Source organism: Ammodytes marinus, assembly GCF_949987685.1.
Source record: "Ammodytes marinus genome assembly, chromosome: 22".
Taxonomy (NCBI): Eukaryota; Metazoa; Chordata; class Actinopteri; order Uranoscopiformes; family Ammodytidae; genus Ammodytes; species Ammodytes marinus.
The window spans coordinates 18,864,983-18,885,898 of NC_137226.1; the positions used below are offsets into that span (position 1 = coordinate 18,864,983).

Here is a 20,916-nt window from a genome sequence, read left to right on the forward strand (position 1 = left end):
TCAAATTTTATTTATTTATTTTATTTATTTATTTAATTATTTCAGGACAATGCACATTGATAAACATAGTCATTCCAACATGTAAATGTGCCAGATTGTAGCCCAGGGGCTAATTTCCATCTGTTGACCATAGGCAGGTGGATGTTACAGTAAAAGCAATACAAAAGATATACAATAAATACATAACATGAAAAGGTTCTATAAAAAGCAAGGACAAACATAAGTATTGGTTAAAAAGGAAATACAATTCAATAGAAAGTGGGCCGATACAGTGCAGTGTTATATGTGGTTACATGTTTGGTTATCAGTAAGCCATGTCTTTATTTTGCGCTTAAAAGAGGCCAGTGTGGGACATGCCCTTATAGTTGGAGGTAGTGTGTTCCATAATGCAGTACCGGTAACGGAAAGGGTGTTATGGCTAAAAGCAGTTTTCCTGAAAGGGATCTCACAGTCCCTGAAATATGTTCTTCCTTGGGTAACATAAAAGATGTGATCACACCTTGTGATGTCTTGTGTAGCCTATGCATATTGTGGCAATGCCTAATCAGTTAGACAATATAGCCTACTGTGTGCTTGGACAATCTAGACTTCACAATGTTTATTACCCTCTTTACTTAAACCCTTATAGATATGTATCGAACATATAGGCCCAGCCTAAGATTTGTGAGATGTGCTTAATCGTGTCTGGGATTACCCATGGATACATAGATAAAGGCTACTTTATTCATCTACAGAGGGAAATGGTTTTGCTTCAGTAATAAGAAATATTCAATAATAATAATCAAAAATCCAAAGTTTATTCAAATATTAAGAATTCAATAAATAATCAATCTTGAGACCAGGAGCAAGTCATGTCTACAATCTGAGAACAGCTGCCACCTGTTGCTGTTATTTCTTTGTAATGTAAATGTACCAGACGGATAAATCTCTGTAATGCTCGGCGGCTCCGGCAGGGGGCGCCAACTGCACCAACTCTCAGCCAGACCCCGAGACATGTGGCTGAGACTTTCTGAAAGCTACGCTCCGTTTTTTAGCCAAACACATTTCGCGGACAGTGCATTTGTCAGCATTTCATAGCAGGAATTTTGACGTTAGAAACGGTTTCCTCTGTGCAAACCAGACGCTGCAGCACTTAAAGGTGAGTAACGATACTCGCCGCTAGCTAACTAGAGCTAACTGCTAGCAAGCAGCTAAAAGCGACGTAAGCAGGTGCTGTTGTTCAAAGCAGCTAGTTAGCTTTCAGCTAAAAATGCTTGCTCCAGGCAAGCTAGCGAACCAGCTAGCTGGCTTCCTAATGACCTTCAGTGCAATCATCTAGGCTAATATTAGACACTATTTAGCCGTGTTTGCTGCCGTGCTAACAACAACCAGCTAGCTCTTAGGTAGCTGTGTTTTTAGCTAGCTAGTAGCTGTTCGGCTAACCAACAACAACCATGTTGTTACCGTCGTGTTGGCACTGCTTGATTAAGTTGGTGCTAATTTTGTGCCTCCAGTAGCCAGGCCGGACAGGTTCAAATCAGCAGCCAGCTTTCAAAAATATCAGCTGCCGACTCGGCGGCTATTCAGTTACACCAGTCGTCCCATTTAATGTACGCGAGGATTTAATGTGACGTTATGCTAACGCTTGATTGAGGCTTTCGGGCTTAGCAACAACTTATCTAGTGGTTTTAAATAGGTCGCTTCAATTGACAGTTGGAGAACAAGGCTGGTGACTCATAGCGTGTGTTGATTTGTTTTATTGTAAGTGTTCAGATTTAGAAATGAAAACTTAAGGTTTCCTCTCTTATCACCCCGAGGCCCTGGTCTGAGCCTGTTGAGCAGATTTCACTTTCGCATGTTGAGATCGTCACAATGTAAGCGATCAAAGCAAAGGCTGCTCCTGGATCAGCTTTTTAGAAGCTTTACATCTCTGGCAATGTGTCAGCTAACTATAGAGACGTCTCAAGGCCTACTTGAGTTAGGTTTGTTCAACACGTCTTTGAAGTTAAACTACTATTAGGTCTGGATGCTGGGAGGTGTGAAAAGAACAATTGAAAAGAGTATTCAGACGTCACCTGATCAAACAACGTATCAGTAGGTAGCTGTCTTTTCTGGTTGAAGGCCACTGTTGTGCACCACTGTGGCCAAACATAAGTGAGTCAGACGTATTGTGAAATATTTCACCTTTACCTCTAAGGTGTCATTTTTATGACGAGGTTCAAAATTAAAACTAGGTCTGCAAAAAAACAAAACAGGATTTACCAATCACATATTTTGATTGTTTTTTTAATATTCGCTGTAATCAAAATTGTTCTTTATAATTCAAAAAATCACCATCTATTTGAACAAAATGATTGGCCAAAATGAATTCATCAGAATATGAAATTGCAGTACACCATTTCCTTTCACCATTTCATAATATTTGTCCTCAAGAGCATAAATAAATTTATTTTGTAACTGTTAATTATTGTCTCACTACATATCTTGGCAACAGTTATCTAATAAAACCAATCTAAAGGACGCTTTTTCTATTGTTTCTTTTGCATGTTTAATTAAAGGAATACTTCACCCATACAGAACCAGTGTTCTATCATTATAAAATCACTATCATAATATAATGAATGAGGTTTTTCTTCCCTCAGTCTTCCCTTGGCCCAGCTGTCCTGTTAATCCTGACCCTTACTGTGATGTCACAAGAAGGACAATGTAGGGTTAGACAGTGAGACCATAAAACACTCTTTCTGCCTTTTCTCAGGCTAGGATGATCCGATTTCATTTATTTTTTGCACATTTATACTACATAGGATCTCCGAGTTCAATACACCTTCATATTCCAACCGGTGAAGTAGGTCTTTAATAAAAAAAATATCTGTCAGTTGTTGCTACACTGTGAACCGAATCTTATCCCAAATACTGGACTTGATGATTTCATTTGCTTTGCTAGATGTGTGTTACTGGAAAGGAGAACATATACAAATTCACTTTCTTACTTGTCTATCCTATTGAAGATGAATATTTGCTGATGTCAGAAACTAGGTGCAGAAAACCAACATGTCAAGCTGCCCAATGTCGAGTCACACGGCCTATTTACCCACCAACACTATTTTTTTTAATGTTTCTGTTGAGCCACACATTAGCTTTGGTCTACGCCGTAGCTATGGTGACTTTGTACATATTCAATTGAGTTATTTTGTGTTGACGCAAACGTGTTAATAACTCATAACTGTAACATGGAGACCGAAAGTGGCAGTGTGACTCATACACTGGGCCGATCTTGGCTCAGCATCACACCACCAGTTTCAGTGCCTTTTGCATCCCGTCTTGACAGAGCATATCAATCCATCAGTCTCAATCCATCAATCTTTTTCAGTTGCTACCCGATTCCAACATCTGGGCTTTGGATAACTGCCGATACGATACTGTCAGATATCATAATTCTTACATTCTTGGGTTAGTGGAGACATGTATAAGGTTATAAAGCAGGGCTTTACGCTTATTTGTTTAGGTGGTAGCACGCAAAAAAATTCAGTAGCACAAAAATAAATTTGGTAGCACACAAAGTATGATCGAAAGCTTGCATAACCTTAACCCTTGCATTTCACTATAATTACCGCTTTGAGCCTGTCATCTTGGTCTCCTTTGAGATTCTCAATTAATATTATATCCTAGTGTGTGCAGTAATAATTGTAGAAGAATGAATAGGGGTGCACTGATTGCAATTTAGACAAAAGAATCTAACCTGTCAATTGCAATTTGTTGCTGATTCAGAATTATTTTGCCCCATAAAAATATAAAAATAATATCTATATCTATATATGTTTTGTATATACATATAATTATTATATTAATAATATTTTTTTTTAGAAAATGTCCTGTTAATTAAAACCAAACTTTAAAACATTAAACATAGCCTATTAAATAAATAAGTATACATATTGGTACAATTTAGGATAAATTAAATAGGTTGTTGTGAATGTGTTGGGAGTTGTTCTTCAGTGGCTTATTTCAAACTTTGTTTTTAGACTACTGTTGACTTTTCTCTGCAGCTGAATGAGTTGCCTTTCTAGCTAGAGCACTGCAGGGCTGTGAAGCGCTAACTTCCTGTTCTTACCGGCTTTAAAATAAAAGTCAACTCACGTTTGGCTAGTAACAGGCTTTTAACGTGAAGGCGCACAGGAAATGTTCTGTTTGCACACGCGCTAACTTAATTGCGGTAATGTGCCGTCTCCTTCCGGTTATTACCATTGGTGAAGTTTTTATACGGTAGAATCGCTGCACGAGCACAGATCCCGAGGACACATATCTTTCACCAGCCAAAGTGAAGGGTGGACTCAATAACTTACTTGCATAAGGGGCCACTCACACTAGGGCCGCGGCCCCGTGCCAAAGCTCATTAGCATACTAAAGTCTAGAACGTTTGGCTAGTGTGACCACGCCATCCGTATTCCAGCACGGAACAGCCCCTTGGCCACGGCACACCTGGGAGAGGTGTGCCGTGGCCAAAGTACAGATGCTAATGAGATGACACGCGCACAAGCAAGCGCACAGGCGGCGTTCCTGACGTGAATTTATTAAGGATGCATTGTCCGTTAACGTCCGCTGCCTTACTAGTCGGCACCAGAATTGCCCACCACTTGGACTTGTAGCTATAATGTGTGAGAATTAACGTGTGTGTAAGCCTAGGTGTGGGCTAATAAAAGAGGGAGAGAGCTAATTAGGTCGGCTCAGAAAGCACAGCAAAAAGGTTTTCGTGTTTACTCACGTTCGTCAGATGATTTTTTTTCTTTTTCCTCCCGTCAGCTGTCATAACTGCATTTACGCATGGCGGTGGAGACGCACCCAAAACAACACACCGCGGCCCGGTGATAAGGAAACAGTAGCCTACACTAAGGTTTAACAAGAAACTTTATAAAGACACTTAAAAAAACGATCTCTGCCCATACAAAAAGTTCTGACTTGGATTTGATGGAGCGATCGATGTGTACAAAACCATCCGGATACATATGGTCTGATGACGGGCCGTTATATTAATAATAAACAGCGTGCTGCACAAATATGAGACTGTTCACCGCGACCTATTACGTCAAGACTACATTTAAAAAAAAACAATAGCTTAAGGATTCTCGTTGCTCTAATGTGGAAGTGGAATATTTGATGCAAATTTGGCCGGATGAAAATATTCACAAACAGTCGTATAGCCTACAAGTAGACTAAGCTCCAAATCCTAAACGTGCACGGTGACGTAGGCAAGGTGCAAGTGTGCCCAGGCCACGAGCAGTGTGAGCACGGGCCTGCGGGGGGAGTGGGGAGGGGGGGGAATCGTGCTGAATCGTGCTGAGCACGGAACAGGCAAACGGCACTAGTGTGAGTGCGCCCTATGACTACATTTACCCCCATTTGGAGTGTTAATGTAGAGCCCTCTAAGCAGTGTTGTGCATCTCTCCTCTGTGTTTCAAAGACAGCCTCTCCTCATTATCAACTAGCACTAGTGCGAATGGACTTGTATTCATCATCGCACGTGATCAATTTCAGTAGCAAATGCGATCAAAACTGTCGCACTGTACAGCCCTGTTATAAAGACTTAAGCAACTCATATAAAATCGAAAAAAGGTTTAAGTATTAAAATAAACGTACGCCAACATTTAAATGAAAGTTTGAATTCGGACGAGTCAACTTGTCTATAAGCAAGAAAACACTGAGAAAAACCAAGCTCATTGTGAACCAAGGCTAAAATGTTTGTCTGTGGTTCGCCCTTGTTCACCTCGTGTTTTGTTTGGTGAGGCAGAACATACCTGCTTCAAGTATTTGTGCGCACGGAGAGAGAAGAAATGCTGATTGTGTGTTTTTTTTCTATGAAAACATCTAGACAACTGCTGCTGTATGATCGACACTGCTTGCACTGTTTACTGTTTCTTTTAAAATATAAAATCTTTAGGTTTTATGAGTAGTCGTGTCAAACGGATAATGCTCTCTCCATCTTCCTTTTGTCTGGAAGAGCTTCCCGTTATCACGGCTGCTGTGAAGACACAGGCAAGCAGGATATGTATGAAACCCTCCGTAAGAGGAAAAAAATACGGAGAATCAAGTGTCCACAAAACCCTGTCCCACTATAGGCACTATATAAAAACTGCCTCCTATTTGGGAATGTGTCCTTCAAAGCTGGATATGTAGAAACTGACTAAGTGTTGGAGCTGATTACTTTATCAACACCACCCATCCATTTTCTGCTGCTTAATCCAGCTGTAGCTTCCAGTGACAGCACGTAGCCCATACTTCCTTTTTATCCTCTCGCTCCAGGAGCCGAGCCCCAGTGCAAAATGCACTCATTTCTTTTTGGACATTATCCAAACCATTTCAACATTTCAAATTTTTGGATTAGTCTTGGAAGAATGAAGAATCCCTTTACCTGTATTTTCTCAGTCGTATATTACATTGTGTGACTCAGTTGTGGGAATATGTGTGCATGTGGTGACAGTGTGTTTTAATCGTTGGTGAGAGCAACTTGTCCAGTGGTTAAGGACTCGGAGTGAACGGCCTTTTAGAGCAGAGGACGAGATAAACATGCAAATCATTAACACACATAATAATAATAATAATAATTGATAGGTTTTATATAGCGCTTTATTGCCTAGGCACTCAAAGACGCTTTACAGGGTTCCTGGTTCAATTCATTCACACACAGTCATACCGGTGGTGGTAAACTACGAGAGTAGCCACAGCTGCCCTGGGGCAGACTGACAGAAGCGTGGCTGCCATTCAGCGCCAACGGCCCCTCCGACCACCACCTCAAACATACAGCAATCATACACATTCACACAAGGCAAGGTGGGTGAAGTGTCTTGCCCAAGGACACAACAACCATGACACAGGTGGCCGGGCGGGGATCGAACCTCCAACCCTTGGATCGTTGGCCGACCCGCTTAACCACCTGAGCCACAGTCGCCCCACATGGCACGTACCAAGCCTACGTCCTCACTCCATCTGAAATGGAATATCACATTTCACATCCTCTGTTCTGAAACTCCATGGTAAGAAGTGGAGAGATGGTGTGAACATGATAGGTGATTTATCACTTTAAAATAAATAATAAATAATTTTCCAGTATTTTATTTGTGCGTTGGTGCTGTGATACTGACATTTTAGGTAAAAAGGTGCATGTGAGCTAAACAAAGTGCCTCAAATAGTGTACATCATCTTTATTAGGGTCCTTAAATAAAATAGGCCTACTAGTCATTTACTAGGCTACTATTTATTGATCAATACTTAGTTATGATTACTCATCTCTGCTCCTTCACAGAGCAGCGGAGTCTAATCACATGACGAGAGGAAAGCAACAAGAAAATGGCAGAGGATTTGGTTTTGTAGTGGAAAGCTAAAGCGCCTATTTGGCAATATTTTGTTAACATGAAAATGTAAATGAGGCAATTTGCAAACTGATGAAGGTGGCAGCAACAGGAGGCCACACTCCTAATTGACACACATTTGCACGGCCCTAAACGCAGGTTGTATGTGTCCTGCTCCTCCGCGTTGATGAAGGCTGGCGGTTAAAGGTGCTGTAAGCGGAATGGTTCTTTTAGCTAACTTCCTGTCAGTTACTGCAGTTAGCAGTCCCCTCGCTCGTCCCTACGTCACCACATTAATGCACTGCGGTCTTCAAACAGGGAGTTATCTAGCACCATCTCAGATAAGTAATTGTGATAAAACATGATAAAAACCATCAAAACAGACATTGGGAAGGATTTTTTCCTGCTCCGCCATTGTAGGCGCATAAACATTCACCCATCTGTCCTCTGGCGTGCACTGGCAGTGAGACGGGTGTCGGTTTGTAGTGTTCTCTCTTGTGATTGGATATTAATTTCGTGATCCGACGAAAAGTTTTATTGCCGATTACATGCAGAGCAGCTGACTGAGAGATCGGCTTTATGTGAGCACAGCACTGTTTATTGTGGTGTTTTTTCCTCGTCATTAAATTAATCAGTTGCTTACACTGTGTCCCACTGCTACGATGTCACGTTGCTGCCGCAGCCAGCACTGTTCGCTCACTGTCTCAATCAGTTGCACCGAGCTGTCTCTGTGCTCACAACAACACGGGGGGAATAAATAAAGAAGCGGCTGGTTTGACCAAGCAAAAAGGAGAGACCGCTGGCCTGAATGCTGTTGTTCCACAGCCCGATAGTTTGAACTAGGGATGGGCACAATTGATCGATTAATCGATCATTGCTCGTTAAGAATATTGTCGAGCACGTGAAATTGTTATGATCATATAGCCGTTGTGTTGCGCAGTGTGAGTCCGGCAGCACAGCAATGAGTTTCACTATGTGGCAGCACCATAGACTGTATGGGCAGCAATTAAACATCCTACCAGCAGGGGGACATACTTAACTAGTAGTAGGAGACAACAGAACAGGCTCAGGCAGCAGCCTGCGAGCTGCCGTAGATGTCAAAACAAACAGGAAGAAGTCGAGGCAAAGTTTGGCATCGGACCGGACAGCTTTAGAACAGAAAATAACTAAGTTCATTAAGCATTGTGAAACCTTGTATAAGTACAGCACTTAAACAAACCGAATTATGTACCACTTGTACATTGAAGCCTACATCCGACCCTGTTTAACGTGTGACGTTAGCGCCGCTAGTATTAGCGGCTAACTTTAGCGTCCATGCTTTCCTACTTCGCCTTCATCAGGGAACTAATTTGCACATTTTGTTTATTAGATGAAGTAACGTTAGGTCCTTTACCACTCAGAGAAACGTACCGTGCCCTTATGCAGTCTTTGGCAGCATCTTAGGAGGCGCATATGTGTTAAAACTTTAAAGGTATCGTAGCATTGGCTCCTTGTTGGCTCATAGCCTCGGGCTTTAACCAGCGCCGCATTTTATTATTATTTTATTTTAAAAAGTTGCCTTGTCTTAATAGATTGTTGTTTGCCTGGAAGATCTTGGAATAAAGATGTAATTGAGTAAAAACCTCTTGTATACAGTCTATGGTAAAACGCTGTATTTTGGATGTTCTGTTGGCATTTTTTAATATGTAAAAAAAGATAACGATTGCTCGATAATTGCTCGTTAATTTTCCCGATGATCGATCAATGAAATTTCTTAAAATGCCCATCCCTAGTTTGAACCATATTCTGGCGGCGGCTATCACAGTCCAGCCTAAACCCCGCCCTACCAGTAAGGGTAGGGTCGGCGGTGGAAACACCACGAGATTCTTAAAAGTGAGCTGTCCCGCTCTGAGCCGCCCCGCTCTACTCGGTGGAAACGAGGCATTAGATAGTGCAAAGTTGAAATGGGGAGACAGAGAGAGGGGGGATGACCTGCAGTAAAGGTCCACGGGTCAGATTTGAACCCGCGACCACTCCAACGAAGGCCGGAGCCAATATGGTACGCGCCCTATCTACTACGCCACCGGAGAGCTCCAGTGTAGCATTTTAAATATAAATGTCTGGTCAGTTAAAGTGATAATACCAGTGCTGCTGTGTATAACCCAGTAGGAACGTTTCCACACGGTGGCATCCCTACTGTACTCCTCTCCTTTCCATCATTAACACCTTCATCCTCTCTCCTCTGTGTTGTAGTGGTGATCGGGACAGCCTGGGCCGGACATGACCGGAGCTGGAAGTGGTGAGACTTTACACAACACAATGAAGTGTTAGGTTTCATGTTGTCAAGATTTGATTTGTCTGCTAAATATTCAGATACATGTTGCATGAACAGTAGGGTCAATCATTGTATCCAGGCATCCCCACATTGAGTATTCTCTCCCCTGTGTGTAGGAGGCCAGGGCCCGCCTGACGGGGCGGATGCTGAGGATGCAGAGAGGTGTCCTATATGCCTGGGCGTGCTGGCTGGAGGAGAGCTCGCCATGCCCGACAGCTGCTGCCATGTCTTCTGCCTCAGATGTCTGCTCACGTGGGCAGAGGTGATCCATAGTGCTCATAGGCACAAATTAGAATGCCATGAAATAAGTGATAAAATGATTGTCAAATAGGGATATCAGCTGAAGTAAATTGGTGATGGACCAATTTGGAATAAGAAAGAACAACTAAATGTCTTGACAACCGTTGATAAAAATGAACACTGATTTACTTTGCAGTTGCAGATGTCTCCCTCCTGCCCGGTGGACAGAAGACCTTTCACTAATGTTTACAGATGGGACGGGAATCTGAGTTGTGTGCAGGTCAGTCTGGGTCACACTCATGTTTACTCTGTCTGTCTGCCATAGTCTCGTTGCTGCATTTGTCTTATACGAGATGTTGAGCATGGACATATCTTCACTTGTTTGTGAACTGTGTCTGTAGACAGAACATCTTGGCATGAAACCAATCCAATCATTACATTTTAAACTACTGCTAGTGTGCTAGGTGGCACCTTGTGGCAGCTTTGATTAGGCGGATAGGGCTGTGTTGAGCTGCTGCCATAGGTGTCAAGAGTGTGTGTCTGTGTATGGGTGAATGTAAACTATGAAGAGCACCCTGGAAAAAAGCGCTATATACGTGCAGTCCATTTACCTTGGAGCAATTTGAACAGTTTTAATATCAGATCAGGTGTTAAGTGATGTGGTTTTGAGTTCTACAGCAGTCTGTCCAGCACACACAGCCCTGACTGACTAAATGTTCTGCTGCTGTCATTGTTGTTTGAAGGTTCCTGTGAGGAAGCGAGTGTCTCAACCTGAAGCTGAAAGTTGCTGCTGTAAAAACCCCAAACAAAAAGCCTGTCTCAAGTGAGTGTCAGCCTGTCTTTTCTTCATGAGGATAGCACTTCAGCCTTTCTGAAATGGTTTTACTACTGTTTTGACTGTGGAATCAGTGTCTCTGCAAATCAGTTTAAGAACAACTTGGGGGTTGTTTTCTTTTCAGATGTAAGCCTGCTAGACGATTGAGGCGGCAAAAGGTGGAGAGGACGGCAGAAGCCAAAACGAAAGGACTTGTGAGAAAATGTATGTTAAAACCCCGCCTCCTCCTCAAGGAATACGTGTGACCCAATCACGCTTTGTGAGCAAGTCTAACAGTCTGTTGATATCTTTTCTAGGTAACGACGAAGACCCCGCCTCACTGAGCAGAAAAAAGGTGTTTTTCATTTGTCCATTTCCCATTTCCATTTTAGTGTTTGTTGAAATGTTCTTCAGTGCTCAGTCTAATCAGTAGGGGTGGGAAAAATAATCGATTTTCCGATTAATCACGATTCTCTCTTGAACGATTCCGAATCGATTCATAAAAGTTAATAATCGATTTTTTTCTATTTTTTTTTACTAGTATTTAATATTAGTATTTCCTGCGCCACTGCGCATGCACACCACACAAGTGCGAGTGGTTAAAAGTGGCGACAAAAGGGCAGAGAGCAGCAAACCCATATGACCTGCACTGGCTTTGTGTCTGTTTAAGTTTTTTGTATGAGAGCTGAATTCCAAGCCATACTTTTTGCACAATGTGTTGAAATGACATAGAAAATAATAGAATAGAAATCCTATAGAAACATGATTCACAAGAGTAGAAAGAAAATTAAACTGAATCGGTTTAGTTTTTACATACTTCCATATTGTGTTGAAATGCAAGCTGCATTGATTATTGCACTGGTCATAGAAAGTCATATTTGTGACAAGAAAAGCTTTTTCTCTAATGCAATATTAGAGAAGGTAATTCATCTGTTGATTGTATTTAATGATCATTACACAAGTAGGAAGTGATTAGCAAACTCAGATGTGTATATAAATATATTTTTGAAAATCACACATAGGTATGTAGTACGTAAAAAAAATTGCATCGAGATGCATTGAGAATCGATTTTGAATCGAATCGTTGACCTCGGAATCAAATCGTGAGGTGCCAAGAGATTCCCACCCCTACTAATCAGTGTGTGTCTGTTCTCCAGGTGAGAGGAACTGAGTGCTGTGTTTGGTCACCGTCTCCTTGTGTCTCACTGACGACAACATCCACCCAGGACATGTAAGTGACGCTTCATTATATCACAGCTAATTAGAACAAATGCAGTCACTGGCAGTGTTAGTCACAAATACACTAGTAGTGTTTGCTTAATGAAGCAAAGGGAGCAACGCTAGTTTTTAGCATTTTACCGACCAAAGAAGTACAGAAGCCTTGTTCATAGAGAGCAAAGGGAGACAGCATTTAAGGAGAGCCCCCTACTGGAATACAAGGCAAATCCCTTTCAATGGTCTGTTTACCGTTTTGAATGATTACAGATCACAAATGTTTTTTTTTCCTCACAGCCCTCTACAAATTGAATGCATAATTCCCATCAGTGTCCAAGATTGACATAATTGTATATAAATCGGTCATATTTTGTTGACGAGGAATGTTAAGTTTGTATAAACTAATTCTGCAGCTCAAGTGTATGAGGCTAAGTCTTACATTTAGAAGTACTTGATAAATATCTCCTTGCTTTCATGGTCCTGCAGTGCAGAGCCTGTTTGGGTGGCCGAGGAAATACCTTATGAAACCACGTTCGCACAATGCAAACCCCAGGCGCAAGACTGTCCGTGGCTTTCTCCTGCTGCTCCAATCACTGCTAATGGCACCTCAAGGTAATGAAGTCCTTACTGACCTAATATCGTTTGGTTGTGCTGTGTCGTTGGTGTTTTAAGTTGGTAGCAGTTTTCTCCTCGTTGAGCAGTCTTAATTCAAGTAAAACCAGAACATGGCAACAAGAGAAGCAATATATGTGTCCGTCTTTTCTACGAACATGTACATCTACCACATTGTATAGCTAAACAGCAAGATGCAGCAAAACCCTCTACACCAACATGTGTTACGATGAATTTTAGTTTCACAATGATAAAAAAAAAGTACTATACTTTACTTAAGTAAAAGTAAAAACAAAACTAAGTATGTGTGCGCTCTAAAAAGTTCCAATAAAATTTGACAATGCTTCTTTTTTTTGTCATAAAGTGACGAGATTAGTCATTTTTTTATGGTTGCTTTTACAGGCAGAATTTCCATCCCACTGGTTGGAACCACAGCTCATTTCCATTTGGACCCCGATCAGCTCCCTCTGCCTCCAGTTCACTGTTTGGTCCTGGTCATTTTGGTGAGTCTTGCCCGACCTTACCTGTTTTTGGTGTGAATCTGTTTATGGGATTGATAATTTAATGTCAAAAAAAGGGATATAAACAAATACAAATTAAATTTGATATGAAAGATATTCAATTTGTTTGGAGTTTGATTTTCTAGACAATAGACACTCATTTATTTTATGCGCATCACTTTATTTTATGATAATTAAAGGTACATGTTTACAACATTAATGCTGGTTTTTAGTTTATATAAATCTGGATGACTTGATTTCAAAATGGGGTGCAAGTTCCCAAAGTTTGACAGTTGATTGTGTCTGTGAATACAATAGCTGCCTTGCTCATATTGTCTCTCCCCAACAGTGTTTCAGGGCGTAGTCTGTGCCATCACGTGTCCCAGAGGAGGAGAGAAGCGAGGCGGTCGAGCTTCCACCTCCAAAGCTCCCACCAAAGAGCCCCAGGCCCGAGCGTCCAGGCGATCTGGACGCAACAGTAAAAGCCAGGAAGAGGCTCCCGTGTCTGAGCCATCGTCACCACAGCAGTCCAGTCCGTCAGACTCTGACTCATCCACGGGCCAGTCCGCTAAGCCAGGCAGGGCCGCTCAGGCACCAGCCAAGAGAAAGGGCAAACAGGTTACAAACCGAAAGGCCGGCGGGAAACGGAAAGCCCCAGCAAGGAAAAAAAAATCTCCTGCAGTCGTTAACAGTCCGGTAGCAAGTGAGGAGGAAGAGGAGGAGGAGGAGGCGGTGGAGAAGGAGGAAGTACAAGAAGATAAAAGTGATCAGGAGCAGGATTTGAGAAACGTAGAGCAGCAGCATTCGGATGCTGAATTGACTCTCAATGAAGACCAGGACGGCTTCAACTCTACTGACGAACCACAAGATGCTGAACCTTCAAATAACGATGTTGGACAAGACAGTGATGAGACTCAGGAACAGTCTGTTGAACAAGAACAGAAACCAGACGAGGGAGACCATGTGGTGTCTTGTCCCTCTGACTCGGCTCCTTACAGCCCCGCTTCAGGCTCTGAGGGAGAGCAGATTAGGGAGGACGAAGAGCCAGCAAGCCCCGTCTCCTCTGGAGAGAAGGAGTGTGAGACAAGGACTTCACCATCACCGTCTGATGTGTTGGAGAACCCCATGTCTCCACACTGCGATGAGGAGGAGGATGAAGACATGAAAATTTGTTCAGATTCAGAAGAATTGAACAACGAAGAATCTTCAAAAGAAGTGAAAGCTGAATCGTGTGAGAATTCCCCAAAAGCTCCTTCTCCATCTGCCGAAGACTCGGATGATGATTTAGCGGTCCCAGAATCAAACGCCTCTGAGAGCGCCGATACAAAAACACTTGGATTGGAAGAGCCTTCAGCTTTAGACAGTTCTGGGGAAGAAACTAAGGATGACAGTCCTACCAAGGACGACACTGAAGTCGTCCCAATGGACTGCAGTTCCCCCGCCAGCGAGCACGGTAGCGATGGCATTTTGGAACTCCCAAAGGAGAGTGCCGCCCCAGCTGCCACTGAACCTTCAGCAAGCCAAGAAGTCGCCAAGGACGAAAGCAGCAAGGACCAACGGCAGAGAGAAAGGAGCCAAGAGAGGAAGAACGGTCGGCAGCGACGCTCTCGCTTCCACTCCCCAAGCTCTACCTGGAGAGACGGCAAGAAAGAGCCATCCAGACGCTCACGCTCCAGAGATCGTGACGGCAGCCCACGTCCCAGAGAACGCGACGGCAGCCCACGTCCCAGAGAACGCGACGGCAGCCCACGCCCCAGAGAACGTGACGGCAGCCCGCCCTCCAGCCGCTCGTCCCGGGCTCGCAGCAAAGACAAAGAGCGGGAGCGGGACAAGGACGGCGACAGAGACAGAGAAAGAGAAAGAGAAAGAGACTATTCTAGGAGCGAGCGTAGTAGAGAGAGGAGAAGGCAGCGCTCGAGGAGTCGCTCCAAGTCCAAGTCCCGCTCTCGGTCTAGGTCACGATCCAGGACAAGATCCCACAGGCGAGGGCCCAGCACGGAGCGGCCGGCTTCCAGAGAGCGGCAGGCCTCCAGAGAGCAGTCCCCCCAGAGGAATGAGCGTCGGGGGGGATGGAGGTCCGGGCAGGGCAGTGGGTCTGGTGGGGAGAGTCGGAGGCCACACGGAGGTTCTGGGCGCTTTGAAAACGGTGTGCCCACAGAAAGTTCCCCCGAACGCCAGTCCTGGGCAGAGAACCCCGACTGGGTTACAGAAAAGAGTCGCAGTGACGCTGAAATCAGGAGCCGGGAGGTTGGCGGACGTTGGGAAAACCGCGGGAACAGAGGAGACACACGGGGCCGGGGCGCAGGGCGGGGGGGTAACAACCGTAGTTTCCATAGCCAGCAAGAGGAAACGTCAGACAGCCGCTGGCAGCCCAGGAACAACTTCTCAGGTACGGGCAACAATTCAGGGAATGACGCGTACAGTCGCTTCAATGAAAACCGAGGGGGCGGCCGCAGGAATGAGTCGGACCAAGGAGACATGCATGACCGGTCAGGCTGGTCATCGGCATCCAGCTGGGCTGTCAGGAGGAAGCTACCCGCAGACGTTCAGGATTACTACTCCAAGAGGGAGAGAGGAGGACCGGGAGGCTGGAACCGACAAGAGGAGGAGCCCGCGGCAGGAACAGGTCAAAACCAGACTCCAGGCTTCTCTGTATAGTTTATTTTTATCCAATCCCAAATCTCTGCTGCTACTGCTTAAAAGTCACATACAGTATTATGCTCTGAGATACTGGAGAAACCAGCAGTTAGATTCAGGGCCAATCAGAGCAGACTGGGCTTTTAGAAGGCGGGGCTTAAAGAGACATGCACTAAAACGGAGCATTTCATACAGATTCTGAAAAAAGGAGACTAAGCAACGGCACTTGGAGAAATATAAAGCTTTTTTTGGACACAACAATATTAAAACAGTTTATGGTACACACCCAAATAACAATTTTGAACCTGAAAATGAGCATAATATGTGACCTTTAATATTGCCTTTCATGCAGACATTTTTAACTGGACTCAAATGTATTGATAAAACACATTTAAGAGAAACTGTTTACCAAAGGGCTGTACAGTAAAATTAACAAAAACCCTCAACAACTCTTAAAACAAGAAAGATAAGACTACTTTAACAGTCTTAAAGACAAGGTTTGTGTCAGTTTGAGGCAGTTAAATTGCAGTATCATCTGCAAAACAGTGGAACCAGGTGCCATATTGTCTTAGAAGGGAGCTTTGGGGAGAAAGTAGAGGTAAATTGGGAAAGCCTGAGGGACTTCACAATGGAAGGGGATGAGAAGGATTCAGTGTCACCAGACAGAATAGACAACAGAATAAACTTTGTTTCAGCTCTCGTACTGGATGACTATATTTTAATTTAGTTTTGTTTTCTTTGTCCAACAGATTCCTCTAAAAGTGAGCCCCCTCCCCCGGCGGTCCCAGGGAACGCTCCAGTGCCTGTGATGAACGTGGCTCCTCCTCAGCTGAACGTTCTCCATCAATTCCCCATGCAGGGCGCGCGGGGAGCCCTGCCAGTCAGCCTGCAGCCGGCAGCAGCGTATGCTATGCCCCCTCAGGCCCCCGGTCATCTCCACCCGGCCGTACCCCTGCTGCAGGTTCCCGCTGTGGGCGCTCAGGGCCTCCCGCCCCCTCCCCCACCCCCTCGACCCATGCAGCAAGGCAGCCAGACAGCAGGAGTTCAGCCAGACGCCCACATGGCACAGGTATGGGTATATTGGGACGGGATTAGTTCTGAAAATTTGAAGGGAATAAGTTCCAGACTCATTATATTAATTATAAAGTAGCTTCAGTTAAAATATAACTAGGGCTGTCAAACAATATAAAAATGTAGAAAGCGTTTCTCAAATAAGCGTTCCATGCGCTGTGGTCGGTGCGTACTGGAAGTGCTCTGACCTGAACAAACTCGGGAATCCCAGTTTAAAAAAAACTAAATCAAACGGTTCAGTGTCAGGACAACGAGCCATACAGCAAGTAAAAAGAGTGCATTAAAAGTACAACATGCAATATTAAAAGAATGTACGCTTTGTGCTCCCACTTTAATTAATTGTGATGTACGCGTTCACAGCTGACAGCCCTTAATATAACCCAATAAAATACACAAGTTCTTGCGGAGCTGTCTTCACACATTTATTAAAATAACATTCTCCTCTGGTTGGCCCTAGATGGCGAGTGCAATGATGGGTTATGGGAAACCCGGCCTTCTTCCCACCCCAACCAAATCCAGTGTTTCCGCGGTGACCCAGGGCCATCTGGCACACAGCCAGGTGTTCCCATCCTCTACAACTCAGCCCAGCCAGCATCACAGGGCTCAACCTGACAGCTCCAAAAAAGAAAAGGTCACCTGCTGCCAGCCATCACGCCATCACAAAACATCTTTCAACAATGTGTTTTTTTCCCGTCTAATTCTGTTGTTTTCTTTTACCTAATTTAAGTTGCTCTCTGCTTTAGAAACAACAGATCCAGGAAAGGGCCGTAAACGAGGTGAAGAACGCCATGAAACCCTTTTACCAAAGGAAGGAAGTCACAAAGGACGAGTACAAGGAGATTGTCCGTAAAGCAGTCGAGAAGGTGAAAACCTCAATCTAAACATTCTAACACCCAGTGGTGTCAAATGTGCTTTTTATAATAATGATTTTCCCCCAGCTGCCTTCAATGTGAGGATTTGTTTGACCTTTTGAACTGTGTATATTTCAGATATGTCACAGCAAGAGTGGCGAGGTGAACGCCAGTAAGGTGGCCAACCTGGTCAAGGCCTACGTGGACAAATACAAACACGCCCGCAAGAAATGAAATCCCACGCCGCTGCTCAAGTGCAATTTCTTCTCGCTGGAATTTGGCCTCCACACTGAAAGAAGACAGAGAGCCGACATATTTTTTTTCTTTTCTTTTTTTTTGATATCTCTACCTTTTTATTGAATGATGAAGATTTTTTTCTATAGATTTTCATATTTTGTTAGAAAAAGAAATGCCCAATCAGAAAATTGTAATGCAAGAGCCCTTTATTTTGCATAGATCATGTGACTTGGGAACTATGGTCAGGAGCGTGGGGGGGTTGGGGTGGGGGTTGATACTCAAGATGCAACGTTTGTGAACAACGACGGCTCATGTAGTGGAGAGCATCTCCCAGGGTGCCGGCTGGTACGATAAATTCCTCCTATATGGCATCCTGATCGCAACGCTTATTAATTGAATATTGTCGATGTTCTTTTTTTAAATATTATATAATATTTCAGAAGAAAGCCTAGTTTAAAAAACAAACGGTGCATTGCCTTTATTAACTGTCTATGGAATCTGATCGAATCTGATTGAGTGTGATTGTAATCAGGGTCCTGATTGGTTGAGAAGTCTCTAAGGGATAGCCAATTAGCAGTGAGTGTGTAATGTAAAGGCGCAGGTCCCAGGTGAGGGGGGGGGGGGGCAGATATAGTGAAATTAAAACCCCATCCCCATCGTGAATGTGTAATAAAAGTCAATGGTTGAACATGAACGTTGAGAGTAGTGAAATAAATTAGCTGCTTCCTGATCTGCTGTGTGTTTGTCAGAGGCTTCACCGTCGAGGAAGGAAATGCCTCCAGATTTAGATTTGAGATTCAAGTGTTTTATCTGCGTCCATCTTTGTTGCATTCTTTTCCTAAAAATCACCTTTGAAACAATGGTTGGCATTGTGACGTAGTCTTTCTCTGCCTGTTTCCCATGAAAATAACTGCCAGACAAGTGAAGGCTTCCACGAACCAGTATGTTTTTTTGAAGCACTGTTCTCGTTTATAATATTATGTTTAAAAAAAACTTGAACCTGTAAATAGATGTTTTCTCTGGATACTTGGAGGCAGCCCAACAATGGATTACACAGCACTGACATTGCCTTTAAGTTGATGTGTGTAACTTGTATTTACACATTCAGCTGTCATGGTTAAACAAGATGTTTTTCTGGCCACTTTAAGTCATTTATTCACTTTCTTTTTAGCTCTGTTTTTGGTTTCCACCAACTCCTGAGGAGAATGTCTGGCTCTTGAGCTGCTAAATGCTCCGTATGGTCACCAGGTTGTTGCTCAGAACGATGCGTACCGTTACTGACCTGACTTTATCAGTGGTTAACGATCCTGCAAATATGTTTTGGTAGATTTTAAAGGTGGAGTCAGTGATTCTGGAGAAAGCTTGTTGTCAAAATCACCTTTTGTCGATATCAATGAATATCCTCTTACGATCCGCTACCTGTCCGTACTGTTTGCGCTGAAGAAAAAAAACTGGTGTAAATACACAGCAAAGCTCGGACCGACGGTCACCGACCACTGTAGCTAGCAACAATGCTATCAATATAGGCAAAGCTACTAATTTGGTTATACTTTGGCTTGATGCGTATTTGGCTTCAACGTCTATTTAAATATTAACAGGCTAGTTGTCAGTCACACTACACTATTTAAAAAAAAGAAAGAAATGCTACCTGTATTTTCATAATCATAAGTCTTATCTACCGCATGTTGCTAGCTACGGTACTTTCCAAGCCACAGTGGGATAGCTCACTATTTTTAGAGTGGGGTTGTATGAGTTACTAGAGCATTATGAAGATGCCGATCAGTGCAGTCACTTTATAAGTTTTGCGGACATGTCATTGTAGCAGAAGTCACCGTTGTCGGCTGTACTGTTGCAGAGGGGGCCAGAGTAAATAAGTTTTCTCCACATATATGAATGCTAACCTAAAACCTAAATATCCTTTAAATTGTAGCTTTGCTGCCAGACAGCTGTTTATTTGTGTTTTCTTGTGTCTTGAATTATCCTCAGGAGCTCTGAGTCAAGCAGCTGATTGATAGAGTGATACTAAAAAAAACTGCTTTCTGGCGGCAAACTAACATACCAAAAGGTAAAATATTAACTATGCCTAAGTAGGCTACCTCATACAACCCCACTTCAAAAGTAATGGATAATAAAGATTCTATTTAGCTCCTTCAGATTTAAGGCCCCGGTGTTGTTCCTGGTTTTGCCATGGCCTGCCCTACAGTGACACCTGATTGCAACGTAGCCATTGCCATCATTAAAGCTTTGCCTACTGTGACACCTTAGCTGTGGGAAATCAACCGTTGTTGACAACCAAAACGTACTTTGTAAATATTACTGTGATGTCTCAGTAAAAGACATCACAGTAATATTTACAAAGTAAGTTTTTTTTAACCCTATATTTCTCTTTCTGTGATGTCACGAGAAAGAGAAATATAGGGTTAAAAAAACACTCTTTCTGCCTTTTCTCAGGCTAGGATGAACCGATTTCAATTTTTTTCGCACATTTATACTACATAGGATCTCAGAATTCAATACACCTTCATATTCAAACCGGTGAAGTAGGCCTTTAAAAAAAAAAGTCTTAAAAGGACTCTCCAAGGATTTTTCTCAAAGATTAAAACAAAAGTGAATGACATTTAATGTAATTTTAGGCCCCTCAAATACTTGGCATCAAACACAGAAGTGTGAGGGCTGGGGTTTCAGATTAAGAAAGGAGTAGAGAGGCAGATGATCCAATTCCAGCAGGACCACATGGTATGTTTTTATACTCCTTTTGTTAAGTTCCAGTACAGTAGCATAACATGTCATGTAACTATATTTTGTGTAGTTAGGCTGATATATGTAAACTCAGATATTGTATTATTTGTGCTGGTCTTAATTTATCAGTAATTATGATTAAACAAAAGGTATGCTAAATCAAATGCTATGATAGAGAAAAAATAAAAAATATTTTAATAATATAAAAAATATAAAACTGTTAAAGGTAATTTGATCTTATATTTTTTTTATTAGATATATCAAAATGTAGGCTAACTGAGATTTAGCAACGCTGCTCCATTTGAATATATTTACAAAGAGTAGGCCCTATAGGCTATATGGTGATTCCCACGTAACGTACCGT

General features: G+C 43.0%; 1 protein-coding gene across 1 annotated transcript; it reads left to right on the forward strand.

Annotated features, from left to right (window-relative positions):
• The first annotated feature begins 980 nt into the window (after positions 1 to 980).
• On the forward strand, positions 981 to 18,058 carry scaf11 (SR-related CTD-associated factor 11). The gene is made up of 15 exons (XM_080051280.1): positions 981 to 1,138; positions 9,555 to 9,600; positions 9,753 to 9,898; positions 10,073 to 10,156; positions 10,620 to 10,699; positions 10,836 to 10,915; positions 11,008 to 11,045; positions 11,848 to 11,921; positions 12,392 to 12,517; positions 12,920 to 13,020; positions 13,367 to 15,643; positions 16,404 to 16,723; positions 17,183 to 17,356; positions 17,478 to 17,588; positions 17,715 to 18,058. The coding sequence occupies exons 2-15, from the start codon at positions 9,582 to 9,584 to the stop codon at positions 17,808 to 17,810; spliced, it is 3,726 nt and encodes a 1,241-aa protein (XP_079907406.1). The 5' UTR covers positions 981 to 1,138; positions 9,555 to 9,581; the 3' UTR covers positions 17,811 to 18,058.
• The last annotated feature ends 2,858 nt before the right edge of the window (positions 18,059 to 20,916 follow it).

Coding starts and splice junctions, on each gene's coding strand:
- scaf11 (XM_080051280.1), top strand. Junction 9,899..10,072: donor GTCTGCTCACGTGGGCAGAG/GTGATCCATAGT, acceptor TTTACTTTGCAG/TTGCAGATGTCTCCCTCCTG. Junction 12,518..12,919: donor ACTGCTAATGGCACCTCAAG/GTAATGAAGTCC, acceptor TTGCTTTTACAG/GCAGAATTTCCATCCCACTG.